At 50.4% G+C, this 22,401-nt stretch overlaps 1 protein-coding gene and 1 pseudogene across 4 annotated transcripts in view; one reads left to right on the top strand and one right to left on the bottom strand.

Annotated features, from left to right (window-relative positions):
* Window positions 1-19,123, top strand: part of APLP2 (amyloid beta precursor like protein 2) — a 64,535-nt gene extending 45,412 nt beyond the window's left edge. For 2 of the 4 annotated variants that reach the window (XM_055415863.2, XM_055415860.2), the window contains 11 exons: window positions 2,033-2,163; window positions 3,033-3,107; window positions 4,392-4,550; window positions 5,210-5,338; window positions 8,732-8,831; window positions 10,433-10,585; window positions 11,918-11,953; window positions 14,490-14,575; window positions 15,293-15,367; window positions 15,856-16,011; window positions 17,700-19,123. In XM_055415863.2, the coding sequence (XP_055271838.2) occupies window positions 2,033-2,163; window positions 3,033-3,107; window positions 4,392-4,550; window positions 5,210-5,338; window positions 8,732-8,831; window positions 10,433-10,585; window positions 11,918-11,953; window positions 14,490-14,575; window positions 15,293-15,367; window positions 15,856-16,011; window positions 17,700-17,801 (1,202 nt within the window). In that variant the 3' untranslated portion in view covers window positions 17,802-19,123. The remainder of the gene's footprint in view (window positions 1-2,032; window positions 2,164-3,032; window positions 3,108-4,391; window positions 4,551-5,209; window positions 5,339-8,731; window positions 8,832-10,432; window positions 10,586-11,917; window positions 11,954-14,489; window positions 14,576-15,292; window positions 15,368-15,855; window positions 16,012-17,699) is intronic. The other 2 variants (XM_055415864.2, XM_055415862.2) reach the window with 1 other exon arrangement.
* On the bottom strand, window positions 17,042-17,278 carry LOC148773863 (translation machinery-associated protein 7 pseudogene; annotated as a pseudogene).
* Window positions 19,124-22,401: the final 3,278 nt, after the last annotated feature.

Raw genomic sequence — 22,401 nt, 5'->3', positions numbered from 1 at the left:
ATTTGCTGTAAAGATTTTTGGCTCTAGTGTCTGATGGCTTTTCATTCAAAGGTTTCCTTCAGACCCTTTGTTCCCTCTTAATATGATATAGTATACTCTTAGTGCTTCCACTGTAGCTGCTGCTCCATGGAGTTTTTATCTGGAATATTTGAAAAGATGAAAAAAAAAAAGAGCCCTTAGGGAACATCGGTGGCAGAAAGTTTTTCGTTCGGGAAAGACAGGGTTAGAAATTACAGTGATTCTTCCTGCTTTGTTAAACTCCTTAAACTAAGGGGCAAGAAAGTGTTGTTTGTGGCGGAAGCCTGAGGAATTGGGGTCATTAAAGATCATGTTGAACGTGAGGCGCAGTCTTTGACCCAAAGGATCAAATGTTGACAGGGCAGTAAGAGATACCAGATGACGGCAGAACTGGAGTCTCCTGTTACTGTGGAAGGAGAAGCAGTGTGTCCATGCACTTGTGGGGCCCCTGACTTGAGCGCTTTGGAACCTGGTCATGTCACTGTCCCTTGAAAGGGACCAGCGCCTGTGAGTGTGCCGGCTTCCTGGGCTGTTTGCTCACACACAGAGGGCATGTGGTTCTGGGTCCGAGTCCATCATCTTCAGAACCAGATCTCCAGGTCTGCTACTCATGTGCCCTTTAATTCCGGGACGGAGGCAGCTTGCGCTTATATTATCTTTATCCGGCCCAGTGATATGAACCAAAGGCTCTGTCTCCAACACATAAGCCTTTAAGCTGCGGGCCTATATCACTGAGCAACGTGCTTGTTGGCACGGATGGACTTCATTTAGAAATTCTCCTGAGTGTCATGGGAAACATGGTTTCTGAAGCAATCTATATAGATTCTGACTTAGTGACAGTCTGCAAATTGGCTGTTGAGACCCTATTTAAGCTTAATGTAGGAACCAAATATTCTTGACAAGACTTTGAGCTGTAGCTTTTAGGTTTAAAACTCAGTAAGGGGGTGAATGAGAGATGCCCAGACAGAAGGACGTGGAGTGGCTGGCTGGCTTGTGCTCATACTTGTCCGTTAGCCAGTTGCTCTCATGTTGTGTTAAAGTTACACGGTTCTGGAAATCGGGTGAGTTTGTCTCCGAATCGAAATTCGTTGAAATTTGGCTTTTGCTGTCCACGTGGCTCTCGAGTGTGACCAACAGAACAAGTTGTGTGAGCAGGCTGCCTGACATTCCTCCCTGCCCTGGGAAATCCCCAGTGAGTGATGTGTTCAGCGTCTCCACAGGTATTTCTTAAGAGGCTAAGTAAACCTGTCACCTCAACCTCCTGGATGCGGATAAGCTCCTTTGAAATGCAGACACTCGCCTGCCCGGGGCCACCAGGAACTCAGGAACTTGGACTAGGCGTGCGGAGTGTTTGTTCTAATGGGCTGTTCTCTGGGTAGGGGCCGGGTGAGGCCCTCAAGTGTCATGGATGGGAAAGCCCTGAGTGTCTTCACTTTCACAGCGAGTCCTTGTCAGACGTGTTGTCCCTGCTGTGGGCCTGGGCTGAGGGTCCTCCAGTGGGACTGAAAACCAAGCAGAGGCAGCCTGGGGCGTTTGGACTTTCTCTGCCCAGTCTGTGAGCAGAGAACGTACAGTTGAATCAGTGGGCCAGCGTGAGCTGTGACCTAAAAACAGCTGGAGAAAAGGCAGCCCGAGCCCTGCAGTGCCTTTGCACGTCTGCCGCCAGCCCTATCTCTGATCAGATGCCCTCAGCGACCGGAAGGGTCGGTCGGGTAGTTAGTTTTAGGTTTTAAGGTTTCAAGAACTGAGGGAGGGTAAGAAGTGTTCCCTTCTCTGCCCCTGAAGTTCCAAGTAGGTACCTCGCTGGTTATGAAGGTACAGGAGGTACAGATGGGCCTGGCGGCTGGATTTTGGGTAAGGAAGACAGGGCGAAGTCCCGCCAGATGGGCGCACCCCCTGCCCCGAGGTGGTGCCAGACACACCGGTCCCTCCAGCTGGGCTTCGTCCCCAAGCACCATGCAGCTTCAGCATCGGGCCAGGCCCCAGAGAGAACCGTCCGGTTGTTCTGTTTCAGTTCCCCCAACTCCTCTGCCAACCAATGACGTCGATGTGTATTTCGAGACGTCTGCAGACGACAATGAGCACGCGCGCTTCCAGAAGGCCAAGGAGCAGCTGGAAATCCGCCACCGCAACCGGATGGACAGGGTAAACCTCAGCCCCTTACCTTTGTGGTGTCAGGGCTTCGTAGTTGAAGCAAAGGGACACCACTCCTCAGGTGAGGCGTGTGAGTGTGAGCGAGGCTGTCCCCTGGACAGGACCGGTGCCCGCCCTCCCCCAGCTCCGTGATGGTGGAGTCACCCGTCCAGGTGCTTTACGGTTCCACTCTGCCAGGGGGCACTTCCTGTCAACATTGCGTTCTGCTTGTTTTTTAAAGGTTTTTATTTTTGAAGAAGGGAACTCAATGTCAATATTGTAAGTAGAAAGCTAGTATCATTAGAAGATGGTAACGATGCTAATGTATATTAGATGAAAGCAGTGTTAGAACATTCCGGCTAGATTCTGTTGCCTGCTGAAGGTCTGAATCTCTGGGTTTCTTTTCCTTAAAGGAGTTGTAGGTGTCAGAGCAACAGGAGCACCACGCAAGTGCAGCTTTCTCCTCGACTTACTCAGAAGGGTTAAAAGAAAATTGAAAAGGGGCTGTTTCGCCAGGTCTGGGTAGCAGCCTCATGTCACCTGTGCTGGCTTGTATTCTGGGAGAAACCTGGAACTGTTCTGAGAAGCAGGTGTTAGCCCTCCTCCCCTTTCTTGTGAGGAGACGGAGGCACAGAGTCTGGCAAATGACGCACCCAAGGTTGTGGGCGAGGCAGCCATGACATGGGGCTCCCCCGGGGGACACCGACGCCAGCTCCTTCTGAGGCAGCCGCCCTGGGACGGACCTTGAGCTCATGGGCACGTGGGCCGCGCGCTCCTTGTGTGCCTTCCCACATCATGTTCAGGGCCCCGCAGTATTTTTAGAAAATGGGACCATTGTTCCAGAGATTATCTGGTCACAGTGGCTTTGACCTTTGTTCCAGGTGAAGAAGGAATGGGAAGAGGCTGAACTTCAAGCGAAGAACCTCCCCAAAGCCGAGAGGCAGACTCTCATTCAGGTGAGACGTGTCCTCCAGGGCGGGGCACCCGGCAGACCCTTCAGGATATGGTCGGAGCCAGACTCCCCACGAGGTAGACGTTGACACCCGCTTTGGGTTGAGAGCTCACGTCACGAGGTTTTCGCTGGCCTGCTTTGTTTTCCCTCCCAGTGGTGTTCTCTGGAGTTGCTCACCTGCTGTGGGGGGAAACCAAAGCCCAGGGCAGAGCACACACACCTTTCATGCCCAGAAGTAACCTCTGCTCAGCTGTGTTTATTCTCCTCTCCTGGCAAGTCCTCGGGCATCGTCCTTCTTAGGCTGTGCCTTGTTTTCTGCAGTAGTGAATACTTTTTTTTTTTTCCCCTTTGGCAGACTTAATTAAAGTCAAAGGCAGAAAATAGAGCTCTCTGATACCAGTTCATCTCTAACTTTGGATGTAAGAATGTAATCTTAGAACCTCAGCAGCTGCCTGCCCCTTGACTAGAGGGAGGGCATAGACAGGAATTGACAGGACCAATATGGGACTCATGAAACTGGTTGCTGTTTAAGTCAGTTTGTGTTTATGTTTTGCCAGAGTCTCTCTGCTTGTGATGTTGAATCACCTTTGCTTTTTCACCAGTAACCTAGAAAACCCACGAGTGTCCCTTCATGCATAGCCAGTGCACTCTTTGTCGGGGGTCTCAGCTCCTGTCCTGGCCCTGCAGGGAGCCTGCCCTTCACCCTGTGGTGTGAGTGGTCAGCATCGCCTGCCCTGGGGCTGGACTGTGTGTCGCAGCCTGTCCTCCGTCGGTCTGTGGTTTGGGGGTGCCTCGTTACAGTGTGGGAAGGACAGCCTTCCATTTCTCGCAGTGCACTTGGAGAGGCCAGGCCTGGGCTCTGCCTGCTGGGATTTCCGTCCCTAGAGGTGCTGAGGAGCCTGCATGACACCCAGATTTATGTGCTCTGGTTAGATGGAGAAGTACAGTCAGCCCTTGAACAGAGGATCCCCCCCTACACGTGGATGTTTTCAGTGGTAGACATCACAGCAATGCTCCATCCATGATTGACTGAATCCGTGGATGCAGGACTGCACATAGGGAGGGCCAATTGTAAGTTAGTTACACGGGATCTTTGACCAAGGAGGATTGGTGCCCTCAACCCCTACGATGTTCAAGGTCACATCTAAGAACCCTCAGACCCTGCTCCCCCCGAGTCTGTGCCTCTTGCAGGGGCACTGGGCACAGAGAGGCAGAATGGGGTCCTCCCCCGTATGTGTGCACACCCGCAGGTGCATGGATCCCATGTGCTTCGTTTCTTTCTTTTCAGCACTTCCAGGCCATGGTGAAGGCGCTAGAGAAGGAGGCAGCCAGTGAGAAGCAGCAGCTGGTGGAGACACACCTGGCGCGTGTAGAGGCCATGCTCAACGACCGCCGCCGGGTGGCGCTGGAGAACTACCTGGCAGCCCTGCAGTCCGACCCTCCGAGGGTGAGCACGCCCAGCCCTGAAGCCCAGGGTGGCCTGTGTGGGACCCCTTCCGGCTCTGGCTGCCGGCGGTGCAGACACAGCTTCCCCTGGAAAAGCAGAACCTCAGGGTGCTAGTCGGTAGTTCCCCAACTTTTGCATTTTTATAGTAGCCTTACTTCCAAAGAATAAAAACACGCCTCCCATGGATGAAGACTTTTGAACCAATTCTATTTTAAATCAGACGATGAGCAAGTTTATATCACAGCTCTTTTCTGCCAGTGCTGTTAGACTTGATCCCTCAGCTCTGACTTCCCTTGCTCTGGGGGGACAGGGTGTTTGTCTGTATCCTGCTTAAGCAAGTGAGGTCTGTCCTGAGTATTTTCAGCATCAGATGCTGAGCTCAGGAAACAGCATAGATTGGGCCAGAAGAGGCAGTGGGCTAGAGGTTCAGGGAAATACTGTCTGTAGAGGAGCCTCTGTAACTGTGGAACTTAGCTTTTGGTACCTTACTTAGAAAGGTAGCTTCTTATTACTTGGTAACTGAAAGCTTTTAAAAGCACAGGTTTCATTCCTGTGCCTTGCTGAGGTTGACATTCTCAGTGAGTTCTTAAAGCTTGATTTTCCTGCCTGTTTTCAGTTCTATAGTCTCTGGATGCGAAAACTCCCGTTCTGTCTTGCAGCCCCATCGCATCCTGCAGGCCTTGCGGCGCTACGTCCGCGCTGAGAACAAAGACCGCCTCCACACCCTCCGTCACTACCAGCACGTGCTGGCTGTCGACCCCGAGAAGGCGGCCCAGATGAGGTCCCAGGTACGGCAGCCGGTGGGGAGACTGCGCTGGCCATCGCTGCTTGTAATTAGTCCTCGGAGAATGGCCTTTTATTTCCAGAGAAAGTAGGTACAAGAGCTGAGTTTTGCAAAGGTACTAATTTAAACATATGTATCCCATACTTTTTAATATGAAGTGTGTTCTATTTAAATTGTTTCTGGAAGTTTAGAAATGGATAGTTGTGTTGACGAGATAAGTCAATTTCTTTCAGTTTATTACTGGTTAAGGGAATAACCAGAGTTAACATTTTAAAATCTCTTTCGAGGCAAATATTGAGTTGTCCAGAAAGTTCATTTGGGTTTTTCCATATGATGGGACAAAAACCTGAACGAATATTTGGCCGACTCTATATCAAGCACATCTTGAACACTGGACCCTCTTGTACAGTTTCGTAGTTTGGATGCTGTTGGGTCCCTCGTCTTGTCCCCTGCTGAATCCCGCCAGTCTGTGCACTTGTCTGTAGGTTGAAAGTGGGTTGTTTCTGGACCTGCTTTCTCATTCTGGTTTTGTCTGTATATGAACTTGACTTTTACCCTTGTGTTCATAGAAATGAACTTGCCTACAAGACCTTTAAAACAGTTCGCCTGTTAGTTTTCATAGAGGGCCCTGAAATGATATAAGTGGTCTTCCTCTACTGCTTTCCGTATTCTAAATCCAGTGCTCTGCAGGCCATGGGGACATGGCATGCACAGGCTGGGGACCCGTCCCCTCCCGCCTCCTGTTGCTTGGGTCTTGTGACTGTGGGGGAACTTCCCAGAGGCCCTGGGTGGTTCCCCTTCAGCCCCATTGGCTGCCTGGTTCTGGGGGAACTTCCCAGAGGCCCTGGGTGGTTCCCCTCCAGCCCCATTGGCTGCCTGGTTCTGCTCCAGTATCTGACTGCACCGTTGAATCCTTGTGTGCCCTTGAGCAGCTCACAGTTGTGTGGCGTTAGTTTATGTGAGCTGTAAAGATGGGCTTCCCTGGTGGCTCAGAGGTTAAAGCGTCTGCCTCCAATGCAGGAGACCTGGGTTCGATCCCTGGGTCGGGAAGATCCCCTGGAGAAGGAAATGGTAACCCACTCCAGTATTCTTGCCTGGAGAATCCCATGGACGGAGAAGCCTGGTAGGCTACAGTCCATGGGTCGCAAAGAGTCGGACACGACTGAGCGACTGAACGGAAAGATGGAGAAGAATTGTCCTTTAACATACGAGCCCACCCTGGCAGCTGAGTGTTCAGCCAGTGAAAGAAATCAGGTTCCTAAAGAGTGGGAAGGACTTGGGGACCCGGGGCCTCTGCTGGGCCTGGAGTTGAGGCTGCGTTTGAAGGTGGACGGAGTAGGAGAGGAGGAGGAAAGACCAGCAGACCTTGGGCAGCTTCCAGAAAGCTCAGGTGGGGGAAGCTTGCATCCTGACAAGAGGTTAGAATTTTTCAGGTCTTCTAGATTTTTTTTTTTTTTTTAGTGTAATCACATTGTTTTCTTTTTTTTTTTTTTAAGAAAACTAGACTATTGTGAAGTATTTTACAGAGAGAGTATCAGGACAGATGAGACCTCGGTCAGTGTGGTCAATAAACTTTCGCGCCAGGGGCTGGTGCCACACAAGTGAGGGCCCCGGGAGGCGGAGCATCTTCTTAGAGCATCTCTGCTGTGTGCTGTTTACCGTCTGCTCAAAGCCCTTAATTCTAGGGCAGCTCAGCCCCCAGATTACACCAGCCTTTGCCTGTTCCCTGTCGTGTTATGTAAACTCTAGAAAAACCCCGAACGCGCTGAGCCTCTGAGATCATGTGAACTTCGCTTTGAGGCGGAGGTGATGGGCTGCCGCCCCCTCACTCTGCAGCTCCAGGGAGTCCTCCAGAAACCCTGATGCCCAGCGTCCCGGCCTGCGGTTGGTCTCGTCTTCGTGGAAACCATCCTCCGACTGCGACAGTGTCTCCACTGCTGAGCCCAGACCAGGCAGCTGATGGTTCCCTTTCTATTTGCATTTTTTTCTCTAAGGCACTCAACTCAACTCTGGTGCTTTCCCATCAATTTACTTGATTGAAAGAATGGCAAGTGTAAAATTAAATTGCCTTCATCCTTGCTTTTAAAGGTCAGAGAGACATCAGTCTACAATAAAAGCCTCTTTCCATTTAACTTCTGTTTTCATTTTGACCCTTCACGTTAATGGCTTCAAGCCCACATAATTAATCCTTTGGCTCAGAGCGCCCTCTTGAGGAACAGGTTGGTGGCTGCAGGTGTAACTGGTGGGATTAGTCTTCTTGAGGCCCTTTTCTGGTCTTTGCCACCTACCTCACACTCACTGTCGTGGGGGCGGAGGTAGCCCAAATCTTATTTGCACCATAGTGAAGTCGCTCAGTCATGTCTGACTCTTGATGACCCCGTGAACTGTAGCCTACCAGGCTCCTCTGTCCATGAGATTTTCCAAGAGTACTGGAGTGGGCTGCCATTTCCTTCTCCAGTTCCACCATAAAAAGCTCTGAAATTCAGGGACCACTTTAATGACTTTTTTTTCCTCCTTTTTTGGATGAACTACTTTGGAACTTTTGCATTCAGAAAAGAAATGAGCATGGAAGACATGGTAGCTGTGTCTTTCTTATCACCCGTTAAATCAGGTTTGTTTATACCTCAGTGTGAAGTTTTGGAGGCATAGCTTGTTTAGTTAAAGTGAAAGTGTTAAGTCACTGAGTCATGTCTGACTCTTTGTACCCCATGGACTCTAGCCTACCAGGCTCCTCTGTCCATGGGATTTCCCAGGCAAGAATACTGGAGTGGGTTGCCATTTCCTGCTCTAGGGGGATTTTCCTGACCCAGGGATCGAACCTGTCTCCTGCATGGCAGGCAGATTCTTTACCACCTGAGCCACCAGTGAATCCCCGTTTAGTTAAACAGGAATCACCTGTTCTCTTGCTCACAGTGATAATCATTTCAAGCAGCTGCTTCACTAAGCAAATTCCATTAATGGTCCCACCCAGCAAATCTACTTTTTAACCAGTGATTTCGTTCTTTCGTTACTTCATCTAGTCTGGCCAGTGGTAAAAACTGACCAACTGGTTTCCTCTTTCACTTAGAAAAACCTTCCTGAGTGTCTGACATTGTGCAGATTAGGGTGTTTTTTTTTGTTTTTTGGTTTTTTTTTTTTAACAATGCTGTCAGGTAATGACATTTTTTGAAGTTTCCCTTAACTTGGAGCACTCTGTTTGGATGAATCCTTAAGTCACTGAGAGTCAATACCACACGTTCTTGCACCGCAGTGGTCAGTGAATATGGGGGGAGGGCAGTCCTACTGCCCCTCTAACCAACTGCTTTGCTGGAGAACACCAGCCTTTGTAGAGCATGTGGGTGTCCGGCAGGCCCGACTGTTCTGGTGACAAAGCCTCTCCCTCACCTCGTACTCACAGGTGATGACACATCTCCATGTGATTGAAGAACGGCGGAACCAGAGCCTCTCCCTGCTCTACAAAGTCCCGTATGTGGCCCAAGAGATCCAAGAGGAAATCGGTGGGTGCCAGCTGTGGGCGTCAAGGTCAGACCGTGCCAGATTAGAGAAAGGAGGCTGGGCGTTAGTGTGCACAGGCTCACGTGGTCAAGTCCTGGGCTGGCAGCCACAGAGCCTTGAGTTTCACTGACCTTGACTCTTGTTACCGGAAGAGAGATCTAGGGTGTGAAATTGCAAGGGACTGGGTGCACGTCCTCTTACCCTCCCCTCTGTAATTGCTGGTATATTTCAAGGCACCTGTTCACACCATTCTCACTTCCTCTCCCTCTTCTGGTCTTCCCCTTCATTTATTCAACAAACGTTTGTCCTGTCTACTGTGTGTCACAGAGTAGAATGTGCCCCAGTAGACAGACCTCCGAAATCTCACAGTGTAGGAGGAGAGAACGGACAGGAAGATGAGTGTCCGTGGGGGTGTGTGTCCTGTGCTGGAGGTGGAAGGGTGGGCCAGGAGATGCCTGGTGGTCTGGCTGCCTGGGGACAGGGGCAGGTGGAGGGAGGTGGGTGGTCGAGTGATGAGGAGGAGCCCTCCCTGCAGAGACCCCCACCAGGAAAACACCAAGCACAGGAAGTGACGACTGCAGAGCCTGAAGTTGAGAGATTTTAGCAAAATCAAGGAGTTTCGATTTTATTCTGGGATAACAGAAAGTCTCTCAAGGGTTTTAAACTAGCAAGTAACTATATCTGGGGCTTCCCTGGTGGCTCAGAGGTTAAAGTGTCTGCCTCCAATGCGGGAGACCCGGGTTCGATCCCTGGGTCGGGAAGATCCCCTGGAGAAGGAAACGGTAACCCACTCCAGTATTCTTGCCTGGAGAATCCCACGGACGGAGAAGCCTGGTAGGCTACAGTCCACGGGGTCGCAAAGAGTCGGACATGACTGAGCGACGGAAGGGAACTATATCTGGATTATGCTTTTTTAAAAAAATGTGAATTTTTTAAAATTTACCAGGTTGCTGTGTCAAGGGTTGATGAAAATTGGAAGTCACCAGAAAGCAGTTGTAAAAATCCAGGGGAGAGGGGCTGGCTGAGTGCCCCGAGACAGGAATGGGATCAGCTGGAGGGGTGGGTGGTCTTGAAGGGTGCCTTTCAGAGGAAGGGTGAACAGGATGTGCTGATAGGATGAGTGGAGCAGGGAGTGAGGGGAAGAAAGCACTGGATATACCCTGGTTCTCATTGTGAGCAGCTGAGTGGGTGGTGGGGCCAACTAGTGCCGAGGTACAGCATGGTCTGCACTTGTTAAAAGGGAAACTGCCCTTGGACAGTACATGGTCGGCTGTCAGGTGGATGAGCCAGATCTCCGGGCTGTAGTTGCAAGACGCAGATGTGGGGGTTGTGATCCATGGATGGTATTTACAGCTGTGTCATGCTAGAGGAGAGGGGGTGCTCAGGAAGGAGCCCTGGGGTTCCCAGTGCTGGGGTTCTGCAATCTACAGAGTCAGAGGCGCACGCTAAGGTGAGAGGAACAGGTTGTGGCCTGAATTGTGACTGGTGAGACTCCCCTTTAAGCAGAGCTCGCATCCGACCAGATTAGTCCCGTTCAGGCTGTCCCGTGCCAGGAAACAGTATCCTTCTGAAAATGTGGCTCCTGGGCGTCTGTCTTTGTCAGATGAACTGCTTCAAGAACAGCGAGCCGACATGGACCAGTTCAGCTCCTCCTTCTCAGAAACCCCCGTGGACGTGCGGGTGAGCTCGGAGGAAAGCGACGAGATCCCACCGTTCCACTCCCTCCATCCCTTCCCATCCCTGCCTGAGAACGAAGGTGCGTGTGCGCAGCAGGCCAGCCCAGCAGTGGGACCACGGGCAGGGAGGGACGCGGTTAGAAAATGGAAATCGGATGAAGGGAGGGGTGGGGGTGACGGGGGGCTGTGTTCCCCATGCGGCTCGGGCAGGCCAGGGGATGGGGTCTGCCAAGCACCTTCCGAGTGGGGCGCCTTCAGAACCTTGGAAGTTTGTGGTGTTTCTCCCTTGTATAGACCAAAGCCTAAAGCCCTGTTTGTCCGGGTCCACCAGATGCCTCCAGCGTGTGAGGCCCCTTTGCAGCTTAAATAGCACTTTGGTGTCCTAGGCTGTCCTTGCCTTTTCCTCAGGCGATGGGAGGCTCCCTGCCGGTTCCCAGGTCTGCAGTGTGCTCTCAGAGCCTTGAGTCTGTACCAGAAATAAACAGGCTGCTGATCCCAGGCCCTGAGGCCAGGGTGTGCAGTCAGCTTCCATTTATTTGCCTGCTGCTGTCGCGGCTGATGGTGGTGATGATAAAAACAGTGGCCACCGCTGTCCGGGCCTCCACACACTCCAGCCTCTGTGTGTGGATGCTTTCCTGTATATTGTCTTCCCCAAAATAACGCTCTCAGGAAGGGACTGGAAGTGTTCCTGTTTGGGTATCCAGGGTTTAAAGAGGGTCAGTGTCTGCCTAGAGTCACATAGGTGGGAAGGAAGGACTGGAGCCTGAGTTGCGTCAAGTCCTGAGTCCTGGGCTCAGATCCAGTGATGCCACCACGGAGGCCCGAGAAAGAGGGCATCCAGTTCAGCCTCCAGACCCCAACACAAGTGTCTGCCTTCTAAACTAACTGTCTCAGAGGTGCTGACTGAGAACAGCTGAGCCTCTGATACTACAAGAGAATCCAAGGAAGGAGAGGACAAAGAGGCGCTGCCTCACTCCCCAGCCATGCCCTCACAGACCCCCACCCACAGGGCTGCAAGGGCCCCTGCTTCACAGGGGTGGGGGCCTGGTGGGGGCCTCTTAGATATTTGTGAACTAGGACCTTGTCTCCTTGGAAAACCATGGCCAGGACTAACTTGTGTTTCTGTTACTTTCTCAGAAAGGTAACTTGGGGCTAAGCTAAATGATTTAGAAATCTCCCAGAAGCTCTCCCGAGAGACCCAAGACTGCCTGCCTTTTTCCCCTCCCCTCCAGTCTTGCTGTAGCTCTCACGATGCTGTTTGCTTATGGGGAAGCGCAGGCCCCTTCTGTAAGGAAGCATGCTTTTTGTTTATGTTACAGAGAAGGTCTAAGGTAGGAATTTTGAAAGAAGGCATTTTGTTTCCTTAATCTCCTCTTGTGCTGTTTTGTTTTTGTTGCTTTCCTTTCTGCTAGACTCTCAGCCGGAGTTGTACCGCCCCGTGAAGAAAGGTTGGTTTGTCATAGACGTTGCCTCTAAGGCGTTCATTCCCTTCATGTGCCCAGAAGTTTCATGCTCTGCTTCATGCCGTCATTAACTTCTTCCACCTCATCCCTTCTGACGTGGCTGTGAGGGGAGCCGGTGCAGCCAGATCTCCTGCACCTGAATACCGAGCAACCAAAGTCGATTCTTCATAAACCCTTTTAATCTGGGTGGACTTTAAAAGTATGTCCAGTTTAGACGGGTTGGTTGCCGATTGCTGGCATAAGTAAAAACACACTTGTGGTCAGGTGGAGAGTCATTTATTTTCCCTCTTTCTCTGCCACTCCCACTTCATCTTCTTCCTTTCTTCTTAGCTGTGTTCCTTGCTTTTTGTCCGTGCCCAGCTGCCTTTGTTTCCAGCTGTCTCATGTCCCTGAGATGTAGCATCCCTTAGGAGATAGTAGAAGCTGATGGATGAAACAGGTTCAGACAAGTGGAACTCCTGAAGTAATAAGTGTCCAGTTTTCAGACAGAGTTAACTGCGTGTGGGCACGGGCTTCATCCTTGCAACCTTGATCTTGTGTAACCCACTGCACATACTGGAGGGTAGGGGTCTTAACTTTCTTTTCTAGATAAGGCAGTTAAAGAAGCCTCAACTTCCATGAGTTAAGACCTGAGCTTAAGAAATAGAGGAGCCAGAATTTGAACCTGGCTGCCTCAGTCTTCCGAGCCCACGGTGCTTCTGTTTCATGGAATGCAGTGTGGCTGCAGCATTTCTGGGTGGGTGGGTGGCCCAGCCTCCAGAGTCTCTGTGAACAAGGGCATACAGATTGACTGCTGTGTGCTCTGCCCTGGCTGAAGGATTGGAGGTGGTGTGTGTGTGTTGTTTTTCAGAACACAAGGATGTGTGAGCTTGGTTTTATTCCCCTGGATGTTCGTCTCCGTCCCTGGAGGACATTCTTCTGAGCAGCGCATGTGTTTAGACGAAGACGAATTTTCTAAAAGTCTAACTGGCTTTCACCTTTATGCTTCAGCTACTACTCACTGGAATAGTTTAAACGTTAACTTTTGGTCTCTTAACATCGCTTGATGATTCATTCTATATAACCAAAGTGGTTTTGGTCGGCATTTAAGAAACATATGGGCTGTACCACCAAAAAAAAGTGTTAGGACAGTCTGCGCACTGGCAGTGGGGCTTTAAGTCCATTGGTTCAGTGCCCCGTTTTTCAAATAGGATCCCGCCCTTAGGACCTTTGAAGTTCTGATGAGAGAGAGGGGTGGGAGGAGCAGTTTGAATTGATTGGGCTTGGTCATGACCGTCAATGTGCTGAAATACAGCCTTACTATTTCATTGATGTTCTGAGGCTACAGAAGCCAGCCCTGCTTTAACTTGCCCTCGAATCAAGGTGTGAGACTCTTTTAAAATGAAAGCTTTGGGGGAAAAGCTGCCTGGTTTCTGGCTGCATTCTAATGAGTGGAGTGTCAGCTGGCTGGGGGTTCAAAAGCTGCAAGTGTAGTGACTTTAGGCTCTGGGTCCAGCCCAAGTCTGGCTGTGAGCCGGAGAGCTTTGCCATGGCCAGGCCTCTAGCAGCCCATGGACAGCAGGGCTTTGTAGATACCCATATCGGCATCTGACTCACCTGCCATGGTCGCCTTAGAATGCCAAGTGTGTTGCCAGGTTGATCTATTTGTAAAAGGTTCAGGTCACAGGCATCTGTATAGCACTGTGTTTGTTATTATTAAGACACTCAAAAGAGAGCTAGAAGTCACATGCTTTGGAGCTAAAACTAGAGAATTGCACCTCACTCTTCCTCTCGCTGTCATTTGGAGTGCCACGCGCAGGTGACCCTGGCTCAGGCGATGTCCGACCTTGACAAGAGAACAGTTGACATTCTTGCTCTGTTTATGGAGAGGTGCTGTCCAGCCTGGTGTTAGAATTCTCCCTGTGTGGGGAATGCCTCCTTCTTGTTCAGGGTGTGATGGTCTGATCCAGGCCCGGGAGGGTTACGGCGTACTGAGAGACAGAACAAAACCAGTCATCACACACAGTGACCTTTAAGTACCATGACCTGGGAGTGTCTCCCCAGAAGATCTGCAGCTTGAAGGACAGATGGGCAGGTACAAGGGAAGGGAGAGCCTTTCAGCAGGAAGGTGGTGCTCAAGGTGGGCATGCGGGGTGACAGATCTTCCATTCAGAGCCCTGATGGCAAAGGAGCAAGTGGGGGTAGTAGGTGCTTTGTGATATCACAGAGGGGTTGAGGGTTTTTCGGTGCTGGAAGGCTTCTAGACCCAGTTTCTGTTTGTAGTTCAAAGCGCGTTCTCTCCTGAAGGCTCACACAGTGAGCACCACATCCTCTTCCTGTCCCGTGACATCCATCGGTCCTGTGTCCCTCATCCCCATGGAGCATAGCGCATCCTCCAGGATGGGAGCAAATAGCGCATCAAGAGCCAGGGGTGGGAGCATGCCCTGAGGGCTCCCTGACCCTCAGGAGGGAGTCTGCCGCTTCTGTGAGGCGGACATGAGGTCAGCCCACCTCGGGAGACAGCTGCGCTCTCTGCACACAGGATCCGCGCTGGGAGAGCAGGACGGAGGACTGATCGGGGCCGAGGAGAAAGTGATCAACAGCAAGAAGAAAGTGGATGAAAACATGGTGAGCCGCTCCTCCCTGCTCCGCGTCCGAGTTAACTTCGAGAACGATTGGACCCTCCCCCGGAGGCCCCCCACGTGTCCGTGCCCATCGGGGAAGCACAGGGCGGGCTCCGACTGCCCCCGCAGTGTGCTCCATTCTTCAGCATCTGAGTGTGAGACGGAGCAATTCTGTCAGCAGTACCTCATTTCTTGCTATACAGTGCAAGATAATATTTGCAACTGAGGGTATGAACAAATGTGAGAGGCTGTTTCTAGTGAGTAGGTTTAATAACTTGAAGTGGAATAGCGTCACATTTGGTTCTTAAGCTGCCTGAGGTTTATACCTCCTGTTGTTTTTCTAGCATTTTTATCACTTAATGCTTCTAGATTATCCTTAACTGAGTTTGGTATTTAAACATGGCTACTGGATAAGCTGTCCTGAAATATCTCCACAATGGTCACTTAAAGGAAAAGGCAGGTGACAGCCCTTGAAAGGCCAACTGCTATACAGTAATTCTGCACCCACACCTGCTCCTTTGTTCAGGGGTTTGGTGAGTGGACCTAGGTGAACGTGGCAGAACTGATGGGCGACTGGGTGTCCATCCAGTGTCTGTCTCCCTCCACCAAATGGTATGTGGAGCAGCAAAGAAGTAGTTATCTGTACGCTGCTCCACATACCATTGATAACGCTGCTACGTTATCAAACTTCCCCTCCCACTCAGTTTTCCCACTGTTTCAGGTCATTGATGAGACCCTGGATGTGAAGGAAATGATTTTCAACGCTGAGAGAGTCGGAGGCCTCGAGGAAGAACCGGTATGTGTTTTGCTCCAAAACCTGATGGCAGGTCTCAGGTCAGCCTTGGCTGTTTTCTTTCCCGCCCTCTCAGTTCAGGGGGAAGACAGAGCAGCACCTGCTGTCTAGAGTTATCAAGGTCCCTCGTCCCCCGTTTTCCTGTACTTTCAGATAAGAAAGATTAGCATCCCCATGAAGGGAAAGGAAGGGCCTCCCTGATAGCTCAGTTGCTAAAGAATCCACCTTCAATGCAGGAGACGCCGGTTTGATTACAGGGTCAGGAAGATCTGCTAGAGAAGGGATAGGCTACCCACTCCAATATTCTTGGGCTTCTCTTATTGCTCAGCTGGTAAAGAATCAGCCTGCAAAGCGGGAAACCTGGATTTGTCCCTGGAGGGAAAGGATGGGGGCCCTCCCCACCTGGATGGTTACTTGGGCAGCAGGGTCCTGGCGCCCCCGCGGGCTTGTCGTCCCTCACACCCTGTGGCCTGTCTGTTCTGTTGCTGCAGGAGTCTGTAGGGCCACTGCGGGAGGACTTCAGCCTGAGCAGCAGCGCCCTCATCGGCCTGCTGGTCATTGCGGTGGCCATCGCCACCATCATCGTCATCAGCCTGGTGATGCTGAGGAGGAGGCAGTACGGCAGCATCAGCCATGGCATCGTGGAGGTGAGCCGTCGACAAGCTGGACAAGACCCAAGCATCAGCTTAATCACTGTGTTATTGGCTCCCGTCTTGGAAGTCAGCCCCTGCTGAATTAAGCTGATCCACTCACAAGAGCTGTCACCAACATTTAACGTTAATTTGGGCTTTGACTGTGAATGTGAGGAAGTCGTAAGAGCATTTTATGCTGAGAAAATGGTTTTCTCAAATTGTTTCCTTAGCGTTTCCCTTTCTTTTTTCAGGTGTGTTAGATGTTTGAGAATGACGGACTGCCAATACTGATGTTTTAAACTTTTTTATATCTATTTATTATTAGTTTGCTTCTTTTGACTTGTTTTCTAAGGAGCAAACCAGGTAGGTTTAGGACAGATCAGGTAACAATGGCCATGTGAGTGAACTGAGTCTTAAAAATATGCAAGAGGAATAACACTGTTTTTTTTCTATAGGGGAAAAAAAGCAACAGGAAATTCAGAAAGAGCCAGACCAGATTGTTTTCTGACCCATCTTTTGCTCATTTGTATTCAGAACTATTTACTTAGCACAGTTTTTAGTGGGCGGTGGGAATGCCCACGGTGTCTTCATTACAGAAAATGAATATGGTAAGGGATAGAATGCGCTTGGGAAAATTAGTCCAAATGCACTTAGTTTTCTGGTTTCGCCTCCCACTGGACACTGATCAGGTGGTAGGATTCTGGAGCTGGAGGAGACCTGAGGCCATCCGGTCTTGCTGCTATGCTCCTGGCGTGGCTCGCCCTCGCCCAGGCCACCCCTCGTAGACACGGCAGAGCAGAGAGTTGCTGTAGATTCAGCTCACTGTTCCCTCCAACGTGGACTCTAGGTTTCAGGAGGCTGGCCTCTCTGACCCTCTTTTCTTTTATTATTATTATTTTTTTTATAAAAAGTTTTAAATGTACAAAAAGTTCCAGGACAGTACTTCATCCTACCTAGAGGTGTAGCGGCTGCTACAGCAGGGAATGTGGTTGTCTGCACAGGAAGGGAACTAAGGCTCATGACTGCCTCGGACACAAGGAACAGCTTACTGTTTGCCAGATTCCTTAATTCCACCTGTGGCCAGGGGTTCTTTCCCCGTGACCTTCCTTTTTAGTTCTTCGAGTGTCTTCTGCTCCTCCTTCTGTTTATACTTGAATGCCTTACCTTCCTCGTCCGTCTCCTTGGCTTGCTTCTTGGGCGGCTTCAGGGGCCTCTTGCCACCCTCACAGCCCGATGTGGTGCCTGCCGCCCCTTCCCCAGACTCTGCCACAGAACTCTCCATCCCAGCTCCTGTGCCTATACCTCCCCCTGTTTTCTTTTTTTATTTCTTTGGCTTCATCGGGTCTTAGCTGCAGCACCTGGGGTCTTCACTGGGGTGTGTGGGATCTGTCCTTGCAACATGAGGGCTCTCGTTGGGGCGCGAGGGCTCAGTAGTTGCATCGTGTGGGCGTCATTGCTCCATGGCAGGTGGGATCTTAATTCCCCAACCAGGGATCAAACCTGTGTCCCCCGTGTTGAAGGCTGATTCTTAACCACTGGACCACCAGGGAAGCCCCCGACCCTCTTCTCTTCCTTCTTCTCCTCTTGGGTCCTCACCGTCTGGCCCACCCCCGTGGTCCCTGGGGATCGCACAGTTCATGTCTTCTGACACCCTGGCAAGTTCTTCTATGTTCACACAGTGACCGCTATCTTTGTTCCTCCAGGTCGACCCGATGCTCACCCCAGAAGAGCGTCACCTGAGCAAGATGCAGAACCATGGCTACGAAAACCCAACCTACAAATACCTGGAGCAGATGCAGATTTAAGCAGGGGAGCGCAGCGCCAGTGGAGGGAGGTTGGGTGGGCAGCAGAGGTCCAGAGGTCTGGATGGATGATGGACCGACAGTGACTTCCAGAGGAGTTCCTCGACACTCAGATCTCCTGGAGCATTAAGACTATAGAGTACTACTGTAGAGTCACAATTTCCATTCTTTTAAATGGGCGAAAAAATGTTAATATAACAATATATGATATATAAACCTTAAATGAACAAATGATCTATTGCAGATATTTGACTGATATAGTTTTCTTTTTTTAAATTAATCAGGAATCTCACTTCTATTGCATCGTCTCACACATGCTCTCTATTGAAATGGAAAATGTTGATTGTCAACGATAGACTGAACGTGCTACACGCAGGCCGTTTGCTCAGCTGCACTGTGTAAACCCACTCTTTAAGGCTCACCGTCCTGGTTTTTATTTAAAAAGAAAAAAAAGGAAGAAGAGGAGGCAGTATTCCCTTTAAATGGGCTTTCAGAAAGTTGCTGAGAAAGCCGAATCAGGAGCTGTAATTTTTGGTCCTTAAAGTACATCACCATCCCCTCTGAAAACGCCTTTGAAGGACCCTTTCTCGGAGATCTGGTGCTCCCACCGCTGGGTACCAGGGTGTCTTCACACAAGTCCTGTCACCCGAGAGGTGCTCAGAGCAAGCATTTGCGCTTCAGCATCTCTCAGCGAGCCTGTGTGTGCAGAGCAGGGCCACTGCTGCGTTCCTTCTCAGTCCAGTTCTTCCACAGAAATTAGCCTGTCGTTGGACCTGGCGACCTTCCTCTGTCTGCCGTTGACTCACCGTAGCTTCTGACCACACACGTCCTTCCCAAGTGATGTCTAGATGTGCAGTTTTCCTCTTTGGGTAATTCCCGGCCCTCCTTCCCTGCCAAGGCACTGGTCCTCACCATCCCCTGGGAGAAGACGGTGGAGGAGACGGCTTGCGGCCCGGGGAGGACCCAGGAGGTGTGCTTTTCCGTGGAAGGTGGATGTTCCAAGCTGTACACGAAATGACCTGTAGACCCCATGGCAGCTCCAAAGGTTTTGTTTCATTCACATGAGTCTCTGTGATGCTTGTGTAGTTGATGTTGCTGCTCACAGCTGCTTCTTTTCCTTTTTTTTTTTTAATTCAGAAGGTTCTGGTAACCTGTGGTGTATCTTTTTTTCTATTTCCCTGTGATGTTTTTTTTTCTTCTTCCTCCCCTTTACCCATCCGTGTCTCTTCCCACTATGCACAGATAAACTTCACCTACAAACTCCTTAATCTGATCTGTGGAGAATGTACAGAGTTTAAACACATCAATAAATACTTTAACTTCCACCAGGACTCCGTGTGTCATTGGCCTGGCGTTACTCGTGGTGATGACTTCAACCCTCCACCCTGAAGGGTGGGTGGCTTCCTTTTCTGGAGGGTCACTGACCACTCGGCAGAGGCGGGAATTGGTCCAGCAGGCTGGACTCCTGAGCTTGAATTGCATTTTTCATTTAAAAGATTAAAAAAGAGGAAAAGTTCCTTCAACCTCAAAGCTTGCGACATTTTTGATCTCAGAGAAATAATCTTTCATTATTTCTATAATGATTTCCTCTACTGTATTTTATATTTATAAAACTGTTAACTGGTTAAACCTCTTAATTGCTCTTTTTCTTTAGAGTCTGTAATCTGGGTGGTTCCTTTGCGTATCTTTACCTTTCTCGTGAGTTTTGTAATTATGTTTTTAAATTCCCTAAGAACTGCTTGCTTATTGCTCTGTCCCCCTTTCTTCCTTGCTGCGCTCCATGTGGGATGTTTGATCCCTGGTGGCATGTGGGATCTTAGTCCCCCTGTCAGGTCGGAACCTGTGCCCCTTGCAGTGTCTCAACCACCAGACTGCCTGGGAATTCCCTGCTGGCTTTATCTTAATAGTCCTTATAACATTTGTCTTTCTATGAGGACATCCCTCCCTTCGAGATCATCCACCCCTCTAGATCATCACAGAGTTGCAGGCTGGGCTCCTGTGTCATATAGCAACTTCCCACTGGCTGTCTGTTTCACACATGATCGTGTGTGTTGATGGTACTTCCTTCATTCGTCCCACTGACTCACTCCCCACTGTGTCCACAAGCATCCTGTACATCTGTGTCTCCATTCCTTCCCTGCAAAAGGTTCATCAATAACATTTATCTAGATTCCACACGTATGCGTTCATAAACTGCATTTATCTGACTGACTTCTCTCTGTAACAGGCTTGAGGTTCATCCACCTCACTAGAACCAAGACTCAAATTCGTTCTGTTTTTTACGTCTGAGTAATACTGCGTTGTATGTATCTACCCCAATTTCTTTATCAATTCGTCAGTGAACATCTAGGTTGCTTCCGTCTGGCTATTGTGAATAGTGCTGCAATGTGTGTTGGGATATGTCTTTTAAAATGGTGGTTTTCTCTGTGTGTGCCCAGAAGCGGGCTTTCTGGGTCGTATGGTCGATTTATTTCCAGTGTTTCAAGGGATCGCTTACTGTTCTCCATATGCCTGTTTCCTTTTGAGCTCTTGACTGCCTTTGAAAGTGATAGTCGCTCAGTCACGTCCAGCTCTTTGTGGCCCCATGGACTGTCGCCCACCAGACCTCTCTGTCCATGTAATTCTCCAGGCAAGAATACTGGAGTGGGTTGCTGTTCCTTTCTTCAGGGGATCTTCCTGACCCCGGCATGGAACCCAGGTCTCCTGTATTGCAGGTGGATTCTTTACCATCTGAATTCCTATAAATGTGTAGTGATCATTCATTTGATCAAACATAAGAATAAACTACATGATTAGCTCAAAGAAAGTGAAGGGTTTGGTGCAGCAAAATACAATTGTTTATTAACGTGAGACTTTTCTCAATCCTGGCGACAGTGAGTAGAGCTTGGGGCTGAATTTTTAAGAAAGGTTTGCAGCCTTCATTTCTGAGTTTCTTAAATAACCTGCCACTAGCAGGCACTGTTTTCTCATTGAAGGAGATTTGTTTACTCAACACCTGCTTTCAGTGTGTTGTGCCTGGGGGTGATTTTCACTGTGGTGGAAGTCTTTCTAACTTCCGCCTGCTCGTGAGTAAACTCAGGGGCTAATCTCAGCAGTCCTCACCCTAGTGGAGTGTGATGCAGCTTTACGTACATGGTGCTGTCGAGATCCCACTGCGTGTGTGTGTATCCATGTACGTGTGTGCACACACATGGTGTATGCATTTTCTTTAGATACTGGAATAGGAGGTGTGCGTTTTATGAGCCTTTGGCCAGGAAATGCCTTGGGACAAACCAGTTGAACCGGCTGGTTCTTTGTTGCCATCAGCAGGTCCCCATCTACCCCTCCCTCCTGCATTGACCTCACAACTCGCTGCCAGGAAGTTGGGGAAATAGAAACTTCATTTCTTTGAAGCCAGTGTCTCCCGAGTTCTGAAGGGTGTCTTCATTTGGCCCTCTGCAATACCAGCTGGGATGTGTGGGTCTGCATTCATTAGGATTTCCTCCCCGATCTAACAGACCAGGTTCGCTTGGGTCAGCGCCTGCCATCTGCCGGCTGCTTTGAATGTGTTGCCTCATTTTATTGTCTGGACTTCACAGGGGGCTATTGTCTTAAACAGAGAGGTGAGGAATGACATCCCCTGCCCAGGGGATATTGGTCCTGGGAAACGGGGGCCGGAGTCACCCCACACGCAATGCCTGTCAGCCAGGGCTCGTCCAGCTTGCCAGCTCTTAGCACCAGTGTCCATCACCCATGCCCCTACTGACGGTGGGTCTCAGAGACGCAGGGTGGGGGGCGCTGGTGAAACAGCAGTGAGTTCCGTTACCCGGAGGGGGTCGGTGCAGAGGGAGCCAAGGGTGGATCTGAATGTCCTGGCAACGAGGCTCCCGTGTCGTCCTCACCCTGGAATGATGGAGAACTCTAGATGTGTATAAGCTCTGTGGAGATTTAAGTTTTTTAATTTTGAGAGGAAACGTGGACTTCCCTGGTGGTCCAGTGCTCCCAATGCTGGGGCCTGGGTTCAATCCCTGGTCAGGGAACCAGATCGCACCTGCTGTGACTAAGACGCAGTGCAGTGGAATAAGTAAGTAAATTTAAAAAAGAAAGAAGCGTATGTAAGGCAGCAAGCCTCATCTGAGCCAGCTCCGCTCCGCTCCCTGGCGGACCTTCCCCTATGCTGTCCTGGGAGAAACTCGCTGCTCTCCCGGTTTCTGCAGGTGACTCAGCCTTGCCCTGGGGAACGGGGCCCCGCCCCTCCTGGCGGCCTCCGGCGCCCGCAGCTCCTGTGGACTTTGGCGCGAGGTACTCCTGCCTCCCGCGTCTGCTCTCAGTGACAATCGGAACCTGGCAGTCAGGTCTGAGCCAGCCAGGTGTCCCAGTAACCTCTGGTGTCAGTTGCCGCGACGCTGATTGCTCTAATTTAAGAGAGAAGTTGAGACGTGATGAGTTGCTCAAATTCCGGGAGGCCCGGGAACACATGGCCCTCCAACGGAACACACGGCCTCACCTGACTGTTACAAGTGGACCCTTGAGAGTAGATAGAAGGAACCAGAAGGCCCCGTGACTTCCCCGTCCCGCCCTCGGTTCACAGCTGACACATGGCCATCAGCTCACACGCTCCTGC

This window comes from Moschus berezovskii, chromosome 25 (genome assembly GCF_049115385.1).
Source record: "Moschus berezovskii isolate FMDL1 chromosome 25, NW_MosBer_1.0, whole genome shotgun sequence".
Taxonomy (NCBI): domain Eukaryota; kingdom Metazoa; phylum Chordata; class Mammalia; order Artiodactyla; family Moschidae; genus Moschus; species Moschus berezovskii.
This window is presented reverse-complemented; position numbering and strand designations above follow the sequence as displayed.